The 19,125-nt window shown below is 50.5% G+C and overlaps 1 protein-coding gene across 6 annotated transcripts in view; it reads right to left on the reverse strand.

Annotated features, from left to right (window-relative positions):
- Positions 1–19,125, reverse strand: part of Kcnip3 (potassium voltage-gated channel interacting protein 3) — a 68,770-nt gene that overhangs the window by 23,182 nt on the left and 26,463 nt on the right. Inside the window, exon 1 of one of the 6 annotated variants that reach the window (XM_021226323.2) lies at positions 4,381–4,927. The exons of the other annotated variants lie outside the window; for them this stretch is intronic. Coding sequence (XP_021081982.1) covers positions 4,381–4,483 — 103 coding nt within the window. The 5' untranslated portion in view covers positions 4,484–4,927. Of the gene's footprint in view, positions 1–4,380; positions 4,928–19,125 lie in introns of those variants that run through there. 6 annotated transcript variants of the gene reach the window in all.

A 19,125-nucleotide genomic window follows, 5' to 3' on the forward strand; every position in this document is an offset into this window, starting at 1 on the left:
GGAAGAGGCCATGAACCAGTGAAACATCCCAAGAAGTGGGTAGAGGCAAGGGAGCATTATTCCCGAGAGCCCCGGAGGAGAGCCTTGCTCCACCCGTGTCATCTTAGCAGGGAGATCTGCAAGACTTCTCGCTTACAGAACTATAGAGTAATAACTTTGTGAAGGTTCCAGGTAATTCATTTAGGGTAATAAAATGTGCTTTTTCCTGAATTTACCAGAGCATCCCCACAAACCCATAGCTTCCTCCCTGTATTCAAACCCCCATGCCCCAATGGTAGCCCTACCCTCTGCTTCTCATAGCAAATTCTAGAAGCCCTGCCTTGGACATACATAGTAAGAGCCTACCCATTCCCCCAGTCCCATTGCCACCTCTCCAGGATGGCCTATCTCCAGTAGGACCTGGTTGTTATACCTAGAGCCCCAATCCTCCTTCTGTCTGCTTCTAGCAGGGATCCAAGATTCTTGCTAAAATTTCAGACATGTGCTTCTGTCTGGAAACATCCTTGACTATGGATGAATGTCAATGTCCTCCACAGAATACCATGCCCACCCAGAGCTGTGTCTTCAAACTGGGGGCATGTCACACTAGTCTCTGGATAAGAGGCAAGTTGCTGGGTCCCACATCCAGACAACAGAGGTCTAAGGAGGACCTTAGAATACAACCTCATGCATGCGTGTGCGTGTGTGTGTGTGTGTGTGTGTGTGTGAGAGAGAGAGAGAGAGAGAGAGAGAGAGAGAGAGAGACAGTGTGTGTGTGAGAGAGAGAGACAGTGTGTGTGTGTTTTACTGGAGATTGAACACAAAGCTTCACACACAAAATGTTCTCCAGCTGAGCTATAGACTCAGGCTGTTTTTAACTTTTTATTTTGATATTGCCCAGTCTGGCTTTCCTTGATGCTCCTGCCTTTGCCTCCCCAGAAGCAGAGACCCAGGTCTGAACTACCATGGTTGAATGTTCATTTCTAACAAGTCCTGGGGAACGTTCCTGCTGCTGGCATGAGGACACATCGAGAAGCCCCGACTGCTTACCTTTGAAGGTCTTATAACTACCTGTGTATTCGACCCTGCCTGCCCCTGGGTGTCCAAAGTTGGAGTTCCACACAGAGATTCCAGACCTCTCTGAGAATAAAAGGCCAATATCCCTAGAAGGGAACATGCCTAGAAACCTCAGGCATCTGATGCCTGGGGTGGGCACGATAAGTGTGCTTTTTGAAGTCCCCTTGGATATTACAATGAACAGAGCCACTGAGAACCAATGTCTCATCCAGAATGGTGGTCAGCATATCTGTAATCCCAGCACTGGAGGGGAGGGGGCAGGAAGAGTTTGGGGCCTGTCTAGGCTACCTAGTGAGACTCTATTTAACACCTCTCCCTCAAATACCAACCAATGCCCTATATAACCTGACCAGGCCTCCTATACCATGTTTCTTGCTCCCCATCCAGCCACACCTATCCCCATTGACACTGAATACCACCATCTCTCAGTCTCTGTGCACTCAGCAGCAGACCCTACCCCTGACACTTAGAGAACCCTTCACGCCCAATCTGACAGGTGTCTCTCCTAGGATCCAGCCCTAGGCTTGAGGCGCAGCTGAGGCTGGAGGCAGACGGAAGGCCCCAGTTTTCTCTGCTTATTGAAAAGGTTCAGAAATCCTCACCAAGCTGCTGCGTGGTGCCAGGCATGGGAACTATAGCAGGCAGCACATGGTCGCACCCCACACTGCTGGCACCTGTCAGAGACAAATCACAAGCTACCAAAGGAACCCAGACATCCAGCACCTTATGGTGAGTGTGGGGCTTCGGAGAGACCCAGGTATTTGGTATTTGGGAGTTGAGGCTTCTACAGGGAAAAGGCAAAGAAGGATGTCATATTACCAGTATCTCAGAGATGGCAGGGATGCAGCACCTGGGACTGGGAACCCTCCCATTGATCCTCAAGCAAGGATCAGGGATGAGCCTCAGGCAAGACTTGGGACTCCCTGTAGAACTGAATGCCAGCCAGCCAGTCATCCAGGGAAAGCCACCAACCCTGCAATGTTGTTTTAACTGCATGGGCTTTATGGATTTGCCAGACCCAGAACCTACATGCCAGGCACTGCTTAGAACAGACTCCAGCCCCTCAGCCCAGTCCCTGCTGGGTCCTGGTCTCAATGCAGAGACAGGGTCCCCTTCACGAACCTCTGAAAATCTCCGAGCTCTTCAGTTCCCTAAGTCTCAAAGGACTCAAAATTCTGGTTTCTTACAATGACAACCACAGAGGCTTAGAGAAGACAAGAGATATGGCCAATTGCACATGCGCACCTGTGGAGGGGCCGAGGACCAGGAGCATCAGCCAGTTTTTCACCCCAGCAACATGCAGAACAACTCATACCCAGCGGGATGGCTGGACTCAGGCTCCTCATAGCACACCCCACAGCCCCCTCACCGCTGCTGGCCACTAGGCACTTCAGGCCCTTAGCTGGCACCACTCCCCATCAACACAGAACATCTAGAACTTACAACTCCCCTGCTCTGACCCAAGAAGCGGGGAGGGGAAAGCTGTCTACACACGAGAAATGTGTTCATCCTTGAATCACTTCTGTTGTTCCTAGTAACCACCCCTTGCTGGTTACTGGTGAAAGCAATGGTTTGGAACCAGCAGGGCACTGACTGGTAAAGCCTGTCACAGCATGGGGTGCAGGAGTTAAATCATCACCCCTATTTAAAGATGTGCAGCAGAGACTCCACATGGTTAGGAGGCTTTAGTTTGTAAGGATGACAGGATCCCTTCTCAGGCCTCCCTGGTTCAGGCCATTTGCTCCCTCAGGACTCCAGAACTTCCAAAGGCACAAGTGGTCTGTAAGGGGGAAAGTTCTGAGCTGGAAGCAAGTTGGTTAGCAGGTGGAAACATGCACTGTCTTAGGAACACTGTCCACCTCAGAAAGACAGCCCTTCTCCTGAGAACTCACAAAGACAACCTTTAGAGTGTCCCAGACCTTGGCAGGAGTGACCTGTGCAGTACTATGGAAACAGAGCTACTGGGCATGGGCAGGAGTGAGGGTCTAGGAGGGCCTGGGAAACAGGGATTTGCAGTGGAATGGTCATTGCTTCCTCACATCCCTCACACACTTCAGGCTTCCAACTGGAGATGTACAGAAGAGGGTGGGTACAGGAAGTCTTCTGGGAGTACATGAATCCCTCCCTGTACCTGCTCCAACCACAAGCACCCCCACATTGTTCCCCACTAAGTTCATTGCCAGGATCCATCTCAAGCCAGGCAAGCCTGGCTTGGGTAACTTTCCTGCCCACTACAGCCTGAGAGCCCAGAGTGGTGGTGATTTAAGCAAGCTTTTTCTCTCTAGTTCTCAGTCACAGATTTAGAAAAGGGGCCAAAGGGAGCCCATGACATGTGGAGTGCATGTGTGGTGACAGGTTTCAAGCAAATGGCCAACCTTGGCCTCGAGAGCAGGGTAACAGGAGGTTTTTCATGTTGGCCTGCCCTTTCTGGCCCTCAGGGCCTTTGCAGGGGTTGGGACCCATCCCTATATCTAAGAGGATGTTGGGCAGGCAGCTCAGAGACAGGCGCAACCTCCTTCCCCCAGCCTCTGGGTTCCATTTCCAAGATCTGGGCCCTGGCAAGGTCATCAGAGTGCTGAAGCAGGCAGGATTCCCATCCTCCCTTGAAGCAGCTAAGGCACCTAGGTGACCTGAAACCAGCCCCTTTCTCTCAGTTCTGAGGAGCAGGGCTGTACCTGAATCTTTGGAACAGCTGGGGAAGTTCTATCTCTGGTGTTAGCCCAACTATGCGTCCAGAGAGGGGCCCCTCCTCCTAACCTGCCCAGAAGTGGTAGGGCCCTGCGGTTGGCATTCATTTCCAAGGATATTTGTCAGGGTCCCACTGATTTAAGAGCAGTCTGTTAATATTTTATTAGGACAGAAATGTGGCTGCGGGTTTGGTTACTGATCTCAGGGGCAGGAGCGCTACATGAGGACAGGGAACTGGACACCAGATGGAGGGCAAAAGGGACAGTCCTGCCACTGGCAAAGGTCTCAAACCATTCGCCGATTAACTGGCACCTCGGGTTGTGGGTCTTTCTGGGCACCTTCGCTGTAGGTCACCGCGCTCCCTCAGGCAGCCCAAGCCAGAAGCAGCTCAGACTCGCAAGCCGGGGTGGGCTAGGAATGCTAGTTCAAGATGTCACCCTGCCCATCTCTCCCCATCTATGACAACGCTGCAGTCGGTTTTGGTCTGTTTAGCCTAAGCTCTCTTTGCCCTCCTAGTCCCAGACCCAGCCCTCCTTAGCCAGGAGGGGGCGGCGTCTGAGCCGAAGCAGCTATCCTTCCAACCGACCCCTGGCCTCCCAGGGAAGAGTCACAGAGGGGAGGGCGGCCACACGTTACCTTCCATGGACATGGGTTCCAAGATGCCGAACTGCTTGAGGACGGCAATGAACAGCAGTACCACCACAGCCATGGCGCACAACTCCATACCCTGGATGCCCATGGTGAGCGTGGCTGGGACCAGGGCGCACCCCTAGGCCGTGCACTGCCTGCTGGCGCCCGGGCCGGAGCCTCCCGCCCGGCTTCAGGGGCGGCGGCTCACATGCCCTGGACAGGCGGAGCTACGGGTGTTGGTGGGGCCAGGACCCCACGGAGGAGAAGGCGACAGTGAGAAGAATTGGCCGTGATGCTTTAGCCCGGGCGCAACTTTCCAAATCAGTCACCAAACTTCGAGGCACAGCAGCGGCTGCAGTGTGGGGCGCAGTTCCCGGGACCAGTGTGAGACAGCAGCGCCCCCATGCCCCATACGGGCCACCACGACTCTGCCGCCCCCTGTCCTGACCCGAGGGCTTGGGGCTACATCGGCGGGGGTCCCGGGCGCTCCCAACCGCCCCAGGCTCCATCGCGGCTCCCCGCGCGCTCATTGGCCTAGGCGCAGCGACCACTCCGAGACTTGTCGCTTGCGGCCCCTCCTTGCCAGCCCAGGAAGAGGTGGGAGGGACGAGGCCCCGCCTTGCACGGTCCAGCTCCAGACTGAACCTGGCGCGTTGCCACCGCTATCCTGCCAGTCCTGGGGAGGCCGCGCGGTCTGCGGTTTCCCCACCCGCTGGAGGGAGCCGGGTGCCCTGGAGGAGGGGCGCGGCAGCCACACTCCCTGCAGGAGAGTCAGTGGGAGGGGTGCAGAGGATACGGGAAGCCCTGTTTCTCCCGGCTGTTTCCTGCAACTCCCAGCCCACAGCCTGAGATTCAACTTGATCCCGAGCCATCCCTCTTTGAAGATGGAGAAGTTGGTATCAAGAGTTCTCCAGTTCTGGAAACCCGCTTGCGCTCCCGAGGCTTTACGCTGAAGCTTCGGGTTTGGGCATGGGAGTCTACTGAACTGAGTTCAGGTGCTGACAGCTGTGTGACCTTGGTCGTGTCTCGGACTTGCAGCCTTCTCCATAAAGGGCCGATTTGCCTTTCTGGCTGTCGGGGAGATCTAAGCTGCTGCGCAGAGCTGTGCTAATCAGTTTATGGATGGTATTCTTCCCTTTGGGGCACTGGGTAGGGCCAGGGAAGACACGGAAAGAAAGGAGGTGGAGAGGCCGGGGAGTGGCAGGGCGGAGCCGCAGACGCTCCAGACTGAGAAGCTCCGTCAGATGCTGGGCGCCGAGTGCCATGCTGGGCGCCGAGTGGGGCTCTCCGCTATTCTCCAGCGGGTGCAGCGCACCGCGGGAGTCCTCGCCAGACCCAGAGGGACGCGAGGGAAGCGCTGCCGCCGCCAATACCAACCCTTTCCTGCTATTTTAGCAGGAGAAATTGAGCGCTGCTTCACGCCTGAGAGCCTGAGAGCACTGTTCTCAGTTCCAGCCGAACAGCCTCAGCTTACCTTCAGTTCACTGTTCGCCCATTCACGCAAAGAGCATCAACACGTTTAGTCCCCGGCGCAGCTCTACACTCGGGTGTGTGGAAACCGCAGCAGAGACCCTACCCCACCCGCGCCAGAACTCATATACCTGGGCCACGCCTTTGGGTATATTTAAAGAGTTCCTCCAGTGGGCATTTCTCATCTCCCGTTTTACAGACAAGTAAACTGAGGCCCAGGGGGTGAATTGTGGGGGCACAGGGGCAATGCCAGCCCACCACATTCTGGAACAGCACTTCACTGATGGGAGCCACAGAGCCTCCAGCCCCTCCATTTCACCTTCTTGGTTAAAAAACAGAATTTAGGCAACACTTCTTTTTTGGGGGGGGGGTTCGAGACTTCTCTGTGTAGATTTAGACTCTGTCCTGGAACTTGCTCTGTAGATCAGGCTGGCCTCGAACTCACATAGATCCAACTGTCTCTGCCTCCCAAATGCTGGGACCTATAAATTATACACCCAAGCACCAAGAAATACCCAGCCTAGGTCCCAGTTAGTGTCCATATGGACTAAAAGCCTTGGTGGACATTCTGAGAGTCATAACCTCTGTAAGACTCAGTTTCCCCATCGATAAAATGGGGATAGTGATTAGCTTCTCCCGGGGCTCGTAAAGAATCCAGTGAGACTATGGGTGGCACTTTAGTGGGCTCCAATCCCCACCCCCCAAGATTTACACTCAGCCTGGATGTGCAGGGAATCAGCTGTACCAGGTGAGGCAGAGAAGCGTGCATAAGAAGCATCCTTGGGGGCCTTCTGAGGCAGACATCCACCGCTGCGTCTCTGCCTCAGTTTCCCTTGTGCTCCTAAGCATTTTCGGATCTCAGTGGAAGCGTCAATGACGGCCCATAAGCACGGAGCTATAAGCGAGTCATCGATCCTCTGGCAGTGCGGTGTAAAATATTAACGATGGCTAAGTGGATCGCAGGCCCGAGAGCACAGGGGCCCCGCGGTATGAACAGCCTGGGCTGCAGGCCTAATGGATGGAAGTTGACTTTGCTGCTCCTTCGAGTTGGGGCCTGTCAGCCCCGGGCCTAACCGAGGTTCGCTGATGCTAGGCTAGGCGACACTTCTCTCGCATCTTTCCTCCCCAGACTAAGCCAGGAGCCTTCAAAGTCCTCTCCCAGGCAGGAAACGTCAGGTTACACCCTCTCGGCGGCCACGCCCCCAGAGGGCTGTCTGCTTTGGCTAGCTTCCACTCCTCCCGTGTTTCCACTCCTGTGGCGGCATCCTGGGAAGTGACAGCGCTGACTTGGCCTTTGGGGAAAGGACAGGTGGGCTAGGGTAGTTGGGCAAAAAAATCCCTGCAAGGGAAGACGAGGGAGCCCTGTAGAGGAGCAGCCCATGCTTCCCAGGGTGCTTGAGGGGAGGAGCTCAGGCCCAGATAGATGCCTGGGGCACTCATGGGTATCTGGAAGCCTGGTCTAGTTGAGGGAGTTATCAGACAAAGTTGGCGTTCAGAGAGGTGACACTTGAAGTCACAGTGCCCTTTTGGGCTGGAGTATTGAAGCTGCTTCTCAGTGCTGTCTCCAGGAAGCCCACCCGGATTACACCAGTCCTGCTTGGTGGCCTTCCCCGGACTCCCTCTGCGGCATTTCCGGCCTGTCACTGTCTCCTATATCCCCATCTCTCTTCTCATACAGCCCTGTCGCTAGTTCTTCAAGGCTGGGGACCTGGGAGTTTGACTGACATGGCATACTATTTCCAGTTCCAGACACCAAGCTAGTCCAGACGTCAAAGAGTCTGACTCTTTCATTCCTGGATTGGTGGCATCTCTGGGGCCCATCCCCTAGGAACAGCCCAGCAAGCGGTAGGAGTCCCAGCTCTCAGGGGGAACAGGCCTCCCTTAGATCTAGTGCATTCTACTGGGCAGAGCAGGCATTGTTCAATCAACTGTTCTTCTCAAGCTTCATAGAAGCCAACAAGCTGCCAGGAGTGGAGTCCCACAACCAGAAAGCCCCCCACACGGTGTTTCTTGGGTGCTTCACGCTGGGCACCCCCAAAGCTGGCCTCTGTACCTCCTCCAGTCTGTGACTCCCACCCACCCCCATGCTCCACACCTCCATCCCTCTCTGCTTGACCCTCAGGTGCTCAGCCACACCCCTTCCCTTCTTCCTGGACTCCCAACATACAGACCCAACCCCTCCCAAGCCCCACTACTCCATTCAGCCATCACCTCAAGATGAACATGGGATTCTGTCCCTCTGGCTGTGACTCTGCCTCAGCACAGACTGTGTTTGGCGGCTCACCATTCCCATCCAGACTTGGTAACCGCACCCCGATCGCTTCTATCAGGATCTTTGCTCCCGAAGGAGTTAATATAATACTTATTAGTTCTGAAGACCAGACTCCTGAAAAGGGGGCCAGCAAGAATACAAAACTGGAAGTCCAGGGCTCAGAGAGAGAACAGGGATGCTCACTGGTCGCCTCCTTTGCTTTTTATTTAGTCAAGGCCTCCAGTGCACAGGGTGGTGCTGCCCACACTCAGGGTGTCTTCCCTCCTCAGCTACACCTCTGGAAACACACACATTCACAGGTGTGTTTCCCAGGTGACTCCCTGCTCACAATGAATGTGAGTCTCCCTCTGGGATTTCCCATTGGCTGGCCTCAGACACGTAGATCAATCAGGAGGAGATCCAGGGGAGGGGAAGACAGAGTCACAAGGCAGAAAGGATCTCACTGGGACAGCTGCATGGGGCAGGACACCACCCACTCACTTGAGTGTTCAGATAGAAAAGCCAGTGTGTGTGTGTGTGTGTGTGTGTGTGTGTGTGTGTGTGTGTGTGTGTGCGCGTGAACCTGTAGCTAGACTGACTGTTCAGCAAGCCTCTGGGATCCACTGTCTCCACAATGTCGGGGTAATTGTCAGCTTTTATGTGGGTGGTAGGGTTCTAAACCTAACTCATCATGCTACCACAGCAATAACTTTGCCAGCAAACTATCTCCCCAGCACCCCAAACTCATCAGTTTTTAAAGGGGAATAATCTAACACCAGACCTCTAGAACATTCAGCATGCAACAGAAGATCTCTGGATATGAGAATGAAAATGTTGCTGATCATGATGTCACCTCAGAACCCACAGATGTCCTGGATGTTGGAGCTAAGGAGAAAAGGATTTCAAAACAGCAGATTGCTATGTTTTTTAGTGAGAGCAAATTGGAGCTCTGAAGAACAAACTGGGGTCTGTCTCTGTCTCTGCTACGGTGTGAATGTTCCCGAGAGGCTCATGTGGCAAAGGCTTGCACCCCAGATCTCAGTGCTGTTAAGTGGTGCAGAGCTGGGTACACAGCCCAACGGTACAGCACACGCCTAACATGGGAGACACGCTGCGTGTTCAATCCCTAGTACCCCCCCCCACACACCAAGTAGTAGATCTTCAGGATGCAGGGCTTAGTGGAAGGAAGTTAGGTCACTGGGGGATGGCCATGTCCATATATGGATCTTGACATACACTCTTCCTTTAGTTCCTTGGCTCTCATGAGGCCTCCTCTGCCACAGACTTTAGCCATGATATGCAGAGGTATCACAGATCAAAATGATAGGGCCTAGTGACCGTGGACTCAAATCTCCAAAATTGTAAGCCGAATAAGCCATTTTACTCATTAAGTCACCACAAGTGATTTTACAGTAAAGGAAAGCTAACATTTTGTCACTATCTCTGAGCATGTTGTTCAAAGTGCTGAGAATCAAAACTCTGAAAAGAACCCAGAAAACACACATCATCTGGAGCAGGAGGTGATATCATAGCTGGACATGTGTCTAGATCACTATTCAACAAAGAATTATAATAAACAAGAGAGTATAGACACAAGACATAACAGTAATGGAGAAAGAGAGGAACATATAAGATATGAAACAAATAGAAAAATTTCAGTTATCAGTCAAAACATCTGAGGAATTATATTAAATATAAATGGACTAAACAGAATAGAAAAAAGTAGAAATGAATATAAGACAAACATTTTAAAGCCTAAAAATTGTATAGTTGGAGTCTCAGAAGAAAAGGACAAAAAATCCCCTAAAAAATAATATGAAAAAATAAAATAACAGAATTTGAAGAAATTTCCAGAAACAGTTGAAAGATACCAAACAGATTCAATAAGCTGAACAAATTCCAATCAGGAAAAATATGAAGAAAAACCACAATTAGGTACAGCAAAATAAGAAGAAACCAGACTACAATAGATTAACATTTTAAAAAATCTCCAGGAAGGAAAATGAATGGCCAGTTTAGAGAGCCTTCCAAGATGAAGAGGATGTCAAATGTGGTGGTGCATGCCTGTAATCCTATAGATCAGGAGTTCAAGGTCAGCCTCAGCTATATGAGACCCTTTATCAAAAAGACGAGAAACAGTCTTGCCTCATCCCATCATACGTCCAAGGATTTCTATTTCAGGGGTAGACAGGCCAACAGTCCCCACCAATCTTTGTGAAGCAGCCAGGACTCGGGTCTTCATCCTTCAGCATTTCCTCCAGATTAAGAAGGAAGAAATCCTTAAATGGGGAATAAAATAGGAACACCCACAGGGACGAGAGACATAAGCTCTTAGAGGCCTTAACTCCATAGAGACTGCTGTCTTCCTGTGTCAACAATGTATACACCTTGTCATGTGGGAAGAACCTGCCAGGTAGCAAGATAATGTTGCATGCCTCCAGAGACAAGCTGGCCATTGGTCTATATATTAAGTGGGGAAACCCTCTTAGTTCATGAGGAAGCTCTTTTCTAAAGTCATCTTCATGACTAGAATTTTATTTTACTTTCATTTTGCCTCAAAAAGTAAGACATGAGTATTCCCTAAGTGATTGTGGTCCCCAAGCTTCTCACAGCCAAGAAAGACTTGTTAGGCATGAGAGGGCTGAATAACTTGGCCATGTAGGTACATCCCCAAATATCACTGTGGTTCTAGAGTCATTAATGCCAGCTTAAAGCAAAGTCCTCTCACTGTCCTGTGTCCTAACTTGACACAGCCTAGCATCTCCTTGGTTTCTGCTTCACGCTCCTGCCCTGACTTCCCTCAGTGATGGACTATGACCTGGAAGTGTAGGATGAAGCAACCCTTTCCTGGGGAGTCGACTGTAGCCAGAGTGCTTTTATTACAACAACAGAAAGGAAACGAGAACACCCAGTGTCCTGGAGGATTGCTTTTCATGTCTCCATCCCCAGCAAGACACATCCAACCGCCATCTGTCCTCACGAGAGCCTAGCATTACTCAACAGGTGATAAGAGGAGCAATGTGAGGTCAGCTTGTCCTCCTGGTTCCTGTGATGGAGACTCTTCCTCACATGAAGGACTCATGTAGGGCAGCTAACCAGCTCCACCATGACAAGAATAGCCATTCTCTTCTCACCGACTCCACTTTGAACTGTTCAGTGCTTACCATGCTGATCTGTGAATTTCTTTGGGTAAATTTCTGTTTCTTGGGTGAACTTGGCTTTCCCATCTCTCTGCTGGTTATAGGACATGGTAATTGATCAGTCAGGAGAGCAGAACCAGGGAGGCCTAGGCTAAGCTCCTCATTTCCTTAGCCCCAGCTTCCTCATCTTCAAAGTTGGGGACTTCCTTAATCCTTTCCCCCAAGTACTCCTGTCTGAGCCAGAACTCTGTAGAGTGGCAGGCTCCTGCTAACCCGCACAGTGCTATTTTGACCCCATGAATTCAGGCCAGAGCTCTGAGCACAAAGGATGTCCAGGAAGTCAGAAGTTACTGGCTGGCTCAGGGTTAGCTCGCTGCCCCTGGCATTCCTCCTAGTCACACATTGCCATCAATCCTCACGATGATGACACTGACGCAAAGTGCTCTCAAGTCCCAGTCTTGTGCTGATCTGTGAAGACGTCCAGGACATAAGCATTTCTTTGTTGGAACTGAAGCTGAGGGCCCAAGGGTGTCTTGGGAAATTTCCATGCTGCATGCTCGGTGCCAGCACCCCCACCCCCATGGTGTCCTCTGACAGCTCAGTGAGGAATGCCTAGTGCAGATGTCCTGCATCAGCTGGAGGCAGCAAGCAACCCGGAGATGGAAAACTCAGGCTCTTACGCAGGGAGAAGATGCCAGAGAGTGCACTGGGGGTGAGCAAGCCTTAGGTGTGGGTGTTAACCCTAGTCCCAAATGAGCTGAGAGGCTTCAACCGATGTCCTAGCCTCTCTGAGCTCAGGGTAGTCTGGAAGATAGACAATGGTGGTAGTGGTGACAGTTCCTTTTTGTTTGTTTGTTTGTTTGTTTTTGTTTTGATTGCTACTATTTTAAGTCCCTGGAACAGTCTTCAGAACTCACTTACAATATATCAGGTACCAATCATGGCCTCATTCACACCTGTTCTAGGACTTTCCCTAAAGTGTTTCAGAAGCATCAGGCTTGGACCATCTTGCTTAGAGAGGAGACTTAAATATATCCAGCCCCTCCCCTTCCTTAGAGGGTAGGGGAGCTGCCAGCAGGACTTGAAAGACCCTTAGGAAAGCAGAGAGGAGACAGTGAACCTAAGGGGGAGGTGGATTTAGATTCTCTCAGTCTAGGAAGACATGAAATTCCAGAATCTTAGTCTAACAGTGCATGTATTTCTTTAACCACTGTTTGCTGGACTTCTTCCCCATGTCTACACAGCCCTGGCAGATCCCGCCCAGTCCCAGAAGAGTGGTTCCACTCCAGAGGAGACTGACCACTGCCAGTCATAACTGGGCATGGTTTGGTTGTGACAGAGAAGGCAGGAGGAGCTGCTGTTCCAAACTGGGAGCTATAGGAGGCTCATGGAGGGAGCTGGAAAGTTTCTGTGCCCAGGACTGAGGGTCAGGGGTGGTGTAAGGAGGAGCCCAGGTGCACAGGACAGGGACACACTGAGAGCAGGAGCAGGCCGGGGACTGGAGTTCTCTAGTACTGTATCACAAAGGAAGAGGAACGAAGGGCAGGAGTCTCATATGGAGGCCAGATGGCTTTATCCCAGGACCATGGAGCGTTCACATGGTCTAGGTCTTTCTCTTTCCTTTTCTTCTTTCCCTCCTTCCACTCTCTCTCCCCTTCCTTTCCTTTCCCCTCCTTCTCTCCTTCCTTCTTCCTTTCTTCCTTCCTTTCCTTTCCTTCCTCCCTCCCTCCCTCCCTCCCTTCCCTCCCTCCCTCCTTCCCTCCCTCCCTCCCTCCCTTCCTTCCTTCCTTCCTTCCTTCCTTCCTTCCTTCCTTCCTTCCTTTCTTCCCAAGAGAGGGCTTCACTGTGTAGCCCTGGATCTCCCGGAACTAGCTCTGTAGGCCAGGCTGGCCTCAAGCTCAGAGATCCGCTGCCTCTGCCTCCTGAGTGCTGGGAAGCTCAGAGATCCGCTGCCTCTGCCTCCTGAGTGCTGGGATTAAAGGTGTGCACCACACCACTAACCTGCTTTAAGTATCTCTTTTTAACAATCACTCTAATGGCAGTGTGACCAGAGAGTCAGTATCTGCTGTGACTGCCACTTGACTTTCATACTCTGTATGGGACAAATGAACTCCAGTCTGGCTTGTGAGGTCACAGAGCAGAGTAAAAGGGAAAAGAAAGAGCCTGGTCTCTCATTTCTTAACCAAACCTGGCCCACAGTCATGCCTGTAATCCCAGAACCCACAAGGCTGAGACAGGGTGCTTGCCACAGTTTGAGGCCATGCTGTACCATAACATGGAACTTTATCTCAAAAAGAAAAAAACCAACAGGGCCAGGGCTGTGGCTCTGCGGTAGAATGCTTGCCATGCACGGCTTCCATGGACATCACCTTATAAACGGAATGTGGTTGCACACACCTGAATCTCAGACTCAGGGTTCAGGGCAGGAGGATCAGAGATTCAAGGTCAGGCTAGAGAGATGGCTCCACTGTGAAAAAAAATCTAGCCCTTCTTGCAGAGGACCTGGGTTTGAGCCCTGGCATTCACATGTCACCTCACAACCATCTGTGACGCCAGGTCCAGGAGAGCCAATGCCCTGTTCCGGCCTCTGCAGGGCTGCATATGAGTGGTGCACAGGTATACGTGTAGGCAAAATACCCATACACGTACCATTAAATTTTTAAATAAGTTCAAGATTATCCTTAGCTACATAGCAAGTTTAAGGTTATCTTGGGTTCCATGACAATACATTGTCTCACCACTCCCCAGTACTAGAGACACCAACTTGAGACATAGGGAGAGATGGCCTGTGCAATATTCCTGTCCCACGGTGAGAGTGAGGGGCTTCTGGTTGCCAGATGCTGTCCCCAAGGGTTCAATGACAAGCACATAGTAATGTCCTGAGATTCTCCTGAAGTAGGTTCCTCATCTCTTTTCACCCCTCACATGCTAAACAAACGCACATACTCTGGAGTTCAGTTTTCAAATCATGCATGAGAAGTTGAATCTGTGCAGCTGTCCACAACAGCTGGAAGCAGGTAGAGGCAGGCTGATTCAGTGACGAACCGCAGATAAAGCAAAATGGTTCACATTGTGAAGTATCTATGTCTCTGTCTCTGTCTCTGTCTCTCTCTCTGCCCCTAAAGTCAGAATATGGTCAGGAATGTAAGTGTTACTATAATTCCCATTTTACAGATGAGAAGATTAAGGTCCAGAAGTGCAAAAACAAAACAAAACATTAAAAAAACCCTCAGAATCCAGAGCAGAGTGCTTCAGGGCCAGGAGACTTCATGTCTTATCTGTCAAACCCTAACACTTCTGGGAAGCCCTGCTTGTAGAATTTGTCCAGCTGCATCCATTGAGAACTGCTGGACCTATTTGACCAGAGTAGCCTCTTCACAAAACCCCGCAGTACTTTGGGGCACAAGGTAGAGAGACACTGTTTCACCATGTGTGTTTTTAGGGGACAGGCTCTAGTGCCTGGCAGCCCTCAGCCATGGCCTCTGTCCCTGCAGGAGCTGGAGAAATCTCAGGTTCCATTGGTCGGTGACCTCATCTGTAAAATGCACCTTCTTTGGTAAGAAATTGAGAAAGACGATATTGACCTCCATAGCTCATGGGCACACATGTACCTGCCCACCTGCACATATATGTAGACACATGAACTAGCACATGCACACACATGTACACACATGTGTACACACACACACTCACACTTACTTGCTTACTTCTTGGACAGTTAAATTAAACACGCTCCTGTTTTTTCTGAGTTCCTTCACCTGTTTTCTTTTAGACAAAGGTTGAAACTGTTGGCTCTCCTCTGTGACTTTAGACTTCTATTTATTTAATTTTAAAGATTCGTTTATTGCCATTTTATGGGTTGTTGTGAGATATTTGATTAGACTTTGTAAAGATATATCACTGTGTTTGGTTTAATAAGAAACCAAATGGCCAATAGCTGGGCAGGATTTTCGGGGCAGAGAGAATGCTGGGAAGAAGAAAGAAGAGTCGCCAGCCAGACCGAGAGGGAGTAAGACATTCAGGAGGCATTTGCCTAAATGCCATGAGTCACATGGCAATGTGTAGATGGATAGAAATGGGTTATTTTAAGGTATAATAGCTAGCTGGGAAGAATCCTAAGCTATCAGCTGAGCTTTCATAATTAGAAAGTCTCCGTGTCAGTTATTTGGGAGCTGGCAGGAGGGACAGGAAAATCCACCTACAAAGAGTGTTTGCCAGAATGCGTGTGTGTGCACTACATGTGTGGCTGGTGACTGTGGGAGCCGTGGAAGGGTGACAGCTCCCCTGGAACTACATGTACCGACAGCTGCGAGCTCCCCGTGGGTGCCGGGAACCAGGCCCTCTGCAAGAGCAGGAGTGCTTTTAATCACAGAGTCACCTCTCTGCCCTAACCTTTGAATTCTTCATGTATACTGTTGCTGCTGCTGCCTTGAGGCAAGATCTTCCTATGTAGTACAGGTGGATTTTGAATCCACTATGTAACCTGTTTTGACCCATAACTGGTTGGGGATTATTCTGTCTTAGCCTCCTGAGTGTTGGAATTACAGCTGTGGGCTACCATGCCTGGATCTTAAATTCTTTTTCATATTTTTGCCTTTGATGGAATTTTTAGGTTATAATAGTTAAGTCCATTAATTTGCTTTGCATGTGATCATTCTGTAATTCAGCTAATTTATGAAATGTTCTATATTTCAAAAACTAGACTGTCACTTCCAATATTACAGATTTTTTTATTATGTCTACAATGTGCTTCTAGGTCTGTAAAGACATTTGTATTTATTTCACTCTGTATTCTTTGTGTTTATACTAAGTTCTTTTGTCTCAGAGACTGCCTCTACATGTGCCATGTCTTTATTTCGCTAAGTCTAAATTGTATTGTTGTTTTAAGACAAGATGTCCAGCCCAGACTTAATTGGCACCCACTATGTAGCCCAGGCTAGCCCCAAAATTGTGACAATCCTTCTGTCTTAGCCTCCTAAATGTTGGACTTACAGGAGTGGTTTCAAAGACTTTTGATGTGGTTTTCCTTGAGTATTGGTGGCTCCTGGATATACAGCTGAGTCCAAGCACAGAAATGTCCAGAGGCAGAAAACGCAAATCAAAGCAACTTTGAGATTCCATCTTATGCCTGTCAGAATGGTTAGGACCAAAAACACAAGTGACAGCCCATGCTGGAGAGGATGAGGAGTAAGAGGAACACTTCTCCACTGTCGGGGCGGGGAGGGGAGGGGGAGTGCAAACTTGTACAGCCACTTTGGAAATCGATATGGTAGTTCTCAGAAAACTGGGAGTCAATCTACCTCAAGACTCAGCTATACCACTCTCGGGCATGTACACAAAAGATGCTCCATCCCACCACAAGGACACTTGCTCCACTATGATCACAGCAGCTTTATTCATAACAGCCAGAAACTGGAGACAACCTAGATGTCCCCCAACTGAAGAGTGGATGAAGAAAATGTACTACAATTACACAATGGAGTGAGTATTACTCAGCTGCTAAAAAACAATGACACCAAGAAATTTGCAGGCAAATGGATGGAATTTGAGAAAATCATCCTGAGTGAGATAACGCAGACCCAGAAAGACAAACATGGTATGTGCTCACTCATAAACAGATGTTATCTGTAAAGGAGAACCACAGACCCAGAGAGGCTAAGCAACAAGGAGGGATTAAGGGGGGAAGCAAGGATGTCCCTGGGAAGGGGTAATAGAGTAGATTTTGTAGGTGAACTGGGGGTGGGTGGGGTTGGGAGCAGGAGAGATCAAGGGAGGAGGGCAGGAGAAATACTGGGATAAATGACTGAAACTGGGGGCAATCCGGGGCCAAGGCAGAAACAGTGCAATGGAAACTCCATGGAGTCTATGAGAGTGACTCTAGCAAACACTCTTGTAACGGGGACGAAGAGCTGAACCAGCATCTTCCGGAACCAGGCAAGGCCTCAGGTGCAGGGGCTGGGACTCCAACTCAGCCATAAAACCTTCGACCTACGGTGTGTCCAGCCTGAAGAGAGTTCTGGGACCAGAGCCTAGCAGAATTTTCATCAAAGAGACCAGAGAGACTTCATCCAGCAACCAATGGGAGCAGGTGCAGAGTCCATAGCCAAACGTTAGGTGGAGCTCAGGGAGTCCTGAGCAGAAGGTGGAGGAAGGACCAGAGTAACCAGAGGAGTCGGGGACACCAAGAGAACATGGCCTGGGCCTGAGAATCACTGCCTGGGACTCATGGGGGATCGCAGAGATCTGGGAGCCTGTCTGGGACTGACCTGGGTCCTCTGCGTGTATGCTATGGCTGAGTGCTTCGGTGTTCTGTGGGACTCCTAACAGTGGGACCAGGGGCTATCTCTGACTCTTTTGCCTGCTTGTGGGACCTTTTCCCTCATACTAGACTGCCTCTTACAGCCTTGATGTGATGGTATGTGCCTCGTATTATTGCAGTATATTGTGCTACGTTTGATTGATGTCCCTGAGGGAGACAGAGGGGGATGGATCTGGGGAAGAGGGGAGGTTGGGGTGGAGTCTAGGGTGAAGGCAGGGAGGGGAAACTGCAGTTGGGATGTGACATATGAGAGAAGAAGGAGGAGGAGGAGGAGGAAGAGGAGGAGGAGAAGAAGAAGGAGGAAGAGGAGGAAGAGGAGGAGAAGAAGGAGGAGGAGGAAGAGGAGGAAGAGGAAGAGAAGAAGGAGGAGGAGGAAGAGGAGGAGGAGAAGGAGAAGGAGAAGTAGGAGAAAGAGAAGGAGAAGGAGGAGGAGGAGGAGGAGAAAGAGAAGGAGAAGGAGAAGGAGAAGGAGAAGGAGAAGGAGAAGGAGAAGGAGAAGGAGAAGGAGAAGGAGAAGGAGAAGGAGAAGGAGAAGGAGAAGGAGAAGGAGAAGGAGGGCTCCGAGCTGGCAGAGGGTGTGCGGCAGGGTAGATGGGTGGACGGGAGGTGTGTGCTGCCGGCCCATGGCTTACCTTCTGGAACCTACAAAGGTGGAGGCAGGAGGACTCCCACCCACATGCTGACCTGAATCTCTGTCCCTTCTGCTGTCCTTTGTCACCTGCTCACGTTTGAAGGCTGCAGCTTTCTCTGGACACCTTGGTTCTGGGTGTCGTGTTCACCACTCAGTGTGATCCCGTTATCATTTCACCACCGGGATCCCTTTTCAGCTCTGGCCACAGGGTGGGGGTGGGGCACCACCTCCTTATCCCATCTAGTTGTTTGTTCTGTCTTTCCTAGGAGCTGGGAGGTACACCTGGCATTTCCTCCATCCTTCTCCAACTTCCCCATTCAGTCCATGCCTCTGGGTGGGTGTGCAATATATTCTCAACAAGCTGATTTCACTGAGGTGTGTGTGTGTGTGTGTGTGTGTGTGTGTGTGTGTTCCAAGCAGAGCAGATGTGACTCCACAGGGCCCTGATGTCTAGTTTGTCAATTTGTGGAACTAATATACCAAACAATGGTCCTGTTTGAACTCAGAGTTCAATGAAAAGAGATGTATCCAGACTCAGAACCCTGAATCCCAAACCTACACCCACTGACTAAGGCACAGACCTGATCAATAAATCATTGTTTCCCTCAGTCACAGAAAAAACCTAGAATTCTCAGTGGGACAATCAACTAACAAGCAACTGTTTGGATTAGAATAGAATCTAATTGCTACCATGGCCACATCCATCTTAGTCTTAGAGAGCACTTCCATCACACGCCAACCCTAGGCCTGCTCATGCAATCTGGTGTTGGCTTTAGGAAACCCCAAGTAGCTCTTGGACTCCTGGCTGCCTGGGTTCTGAGTGTATGTCTTTCTCATCAGAGCAGCTGGATTAGGGGTCACTGGTTGAGCTTGCTCTGTCAAAGGGGCTCACTGGACCCTAAATCAAACCAGAGGGAAGGGCGCTGATGTCATCAAAGAG

This window comes from Mesocricetus auratus, unplaced genomic scaffold, assembly GCF_017639785.1.
Source record: "Mesocricetus auratus isolate SY011 unplaced genomic scaffold, BCM_Maur_2.0 Super-Scaffold_100004, whole genome shotgun sequence".
NCBI classification, from domain to species: domain Eukaryota; kingdom Metazoa; phylum Chordata; class Mammalia; order Rodentia; family Cricetidae; genus Mesocricetus; species Mesocricetus auratus.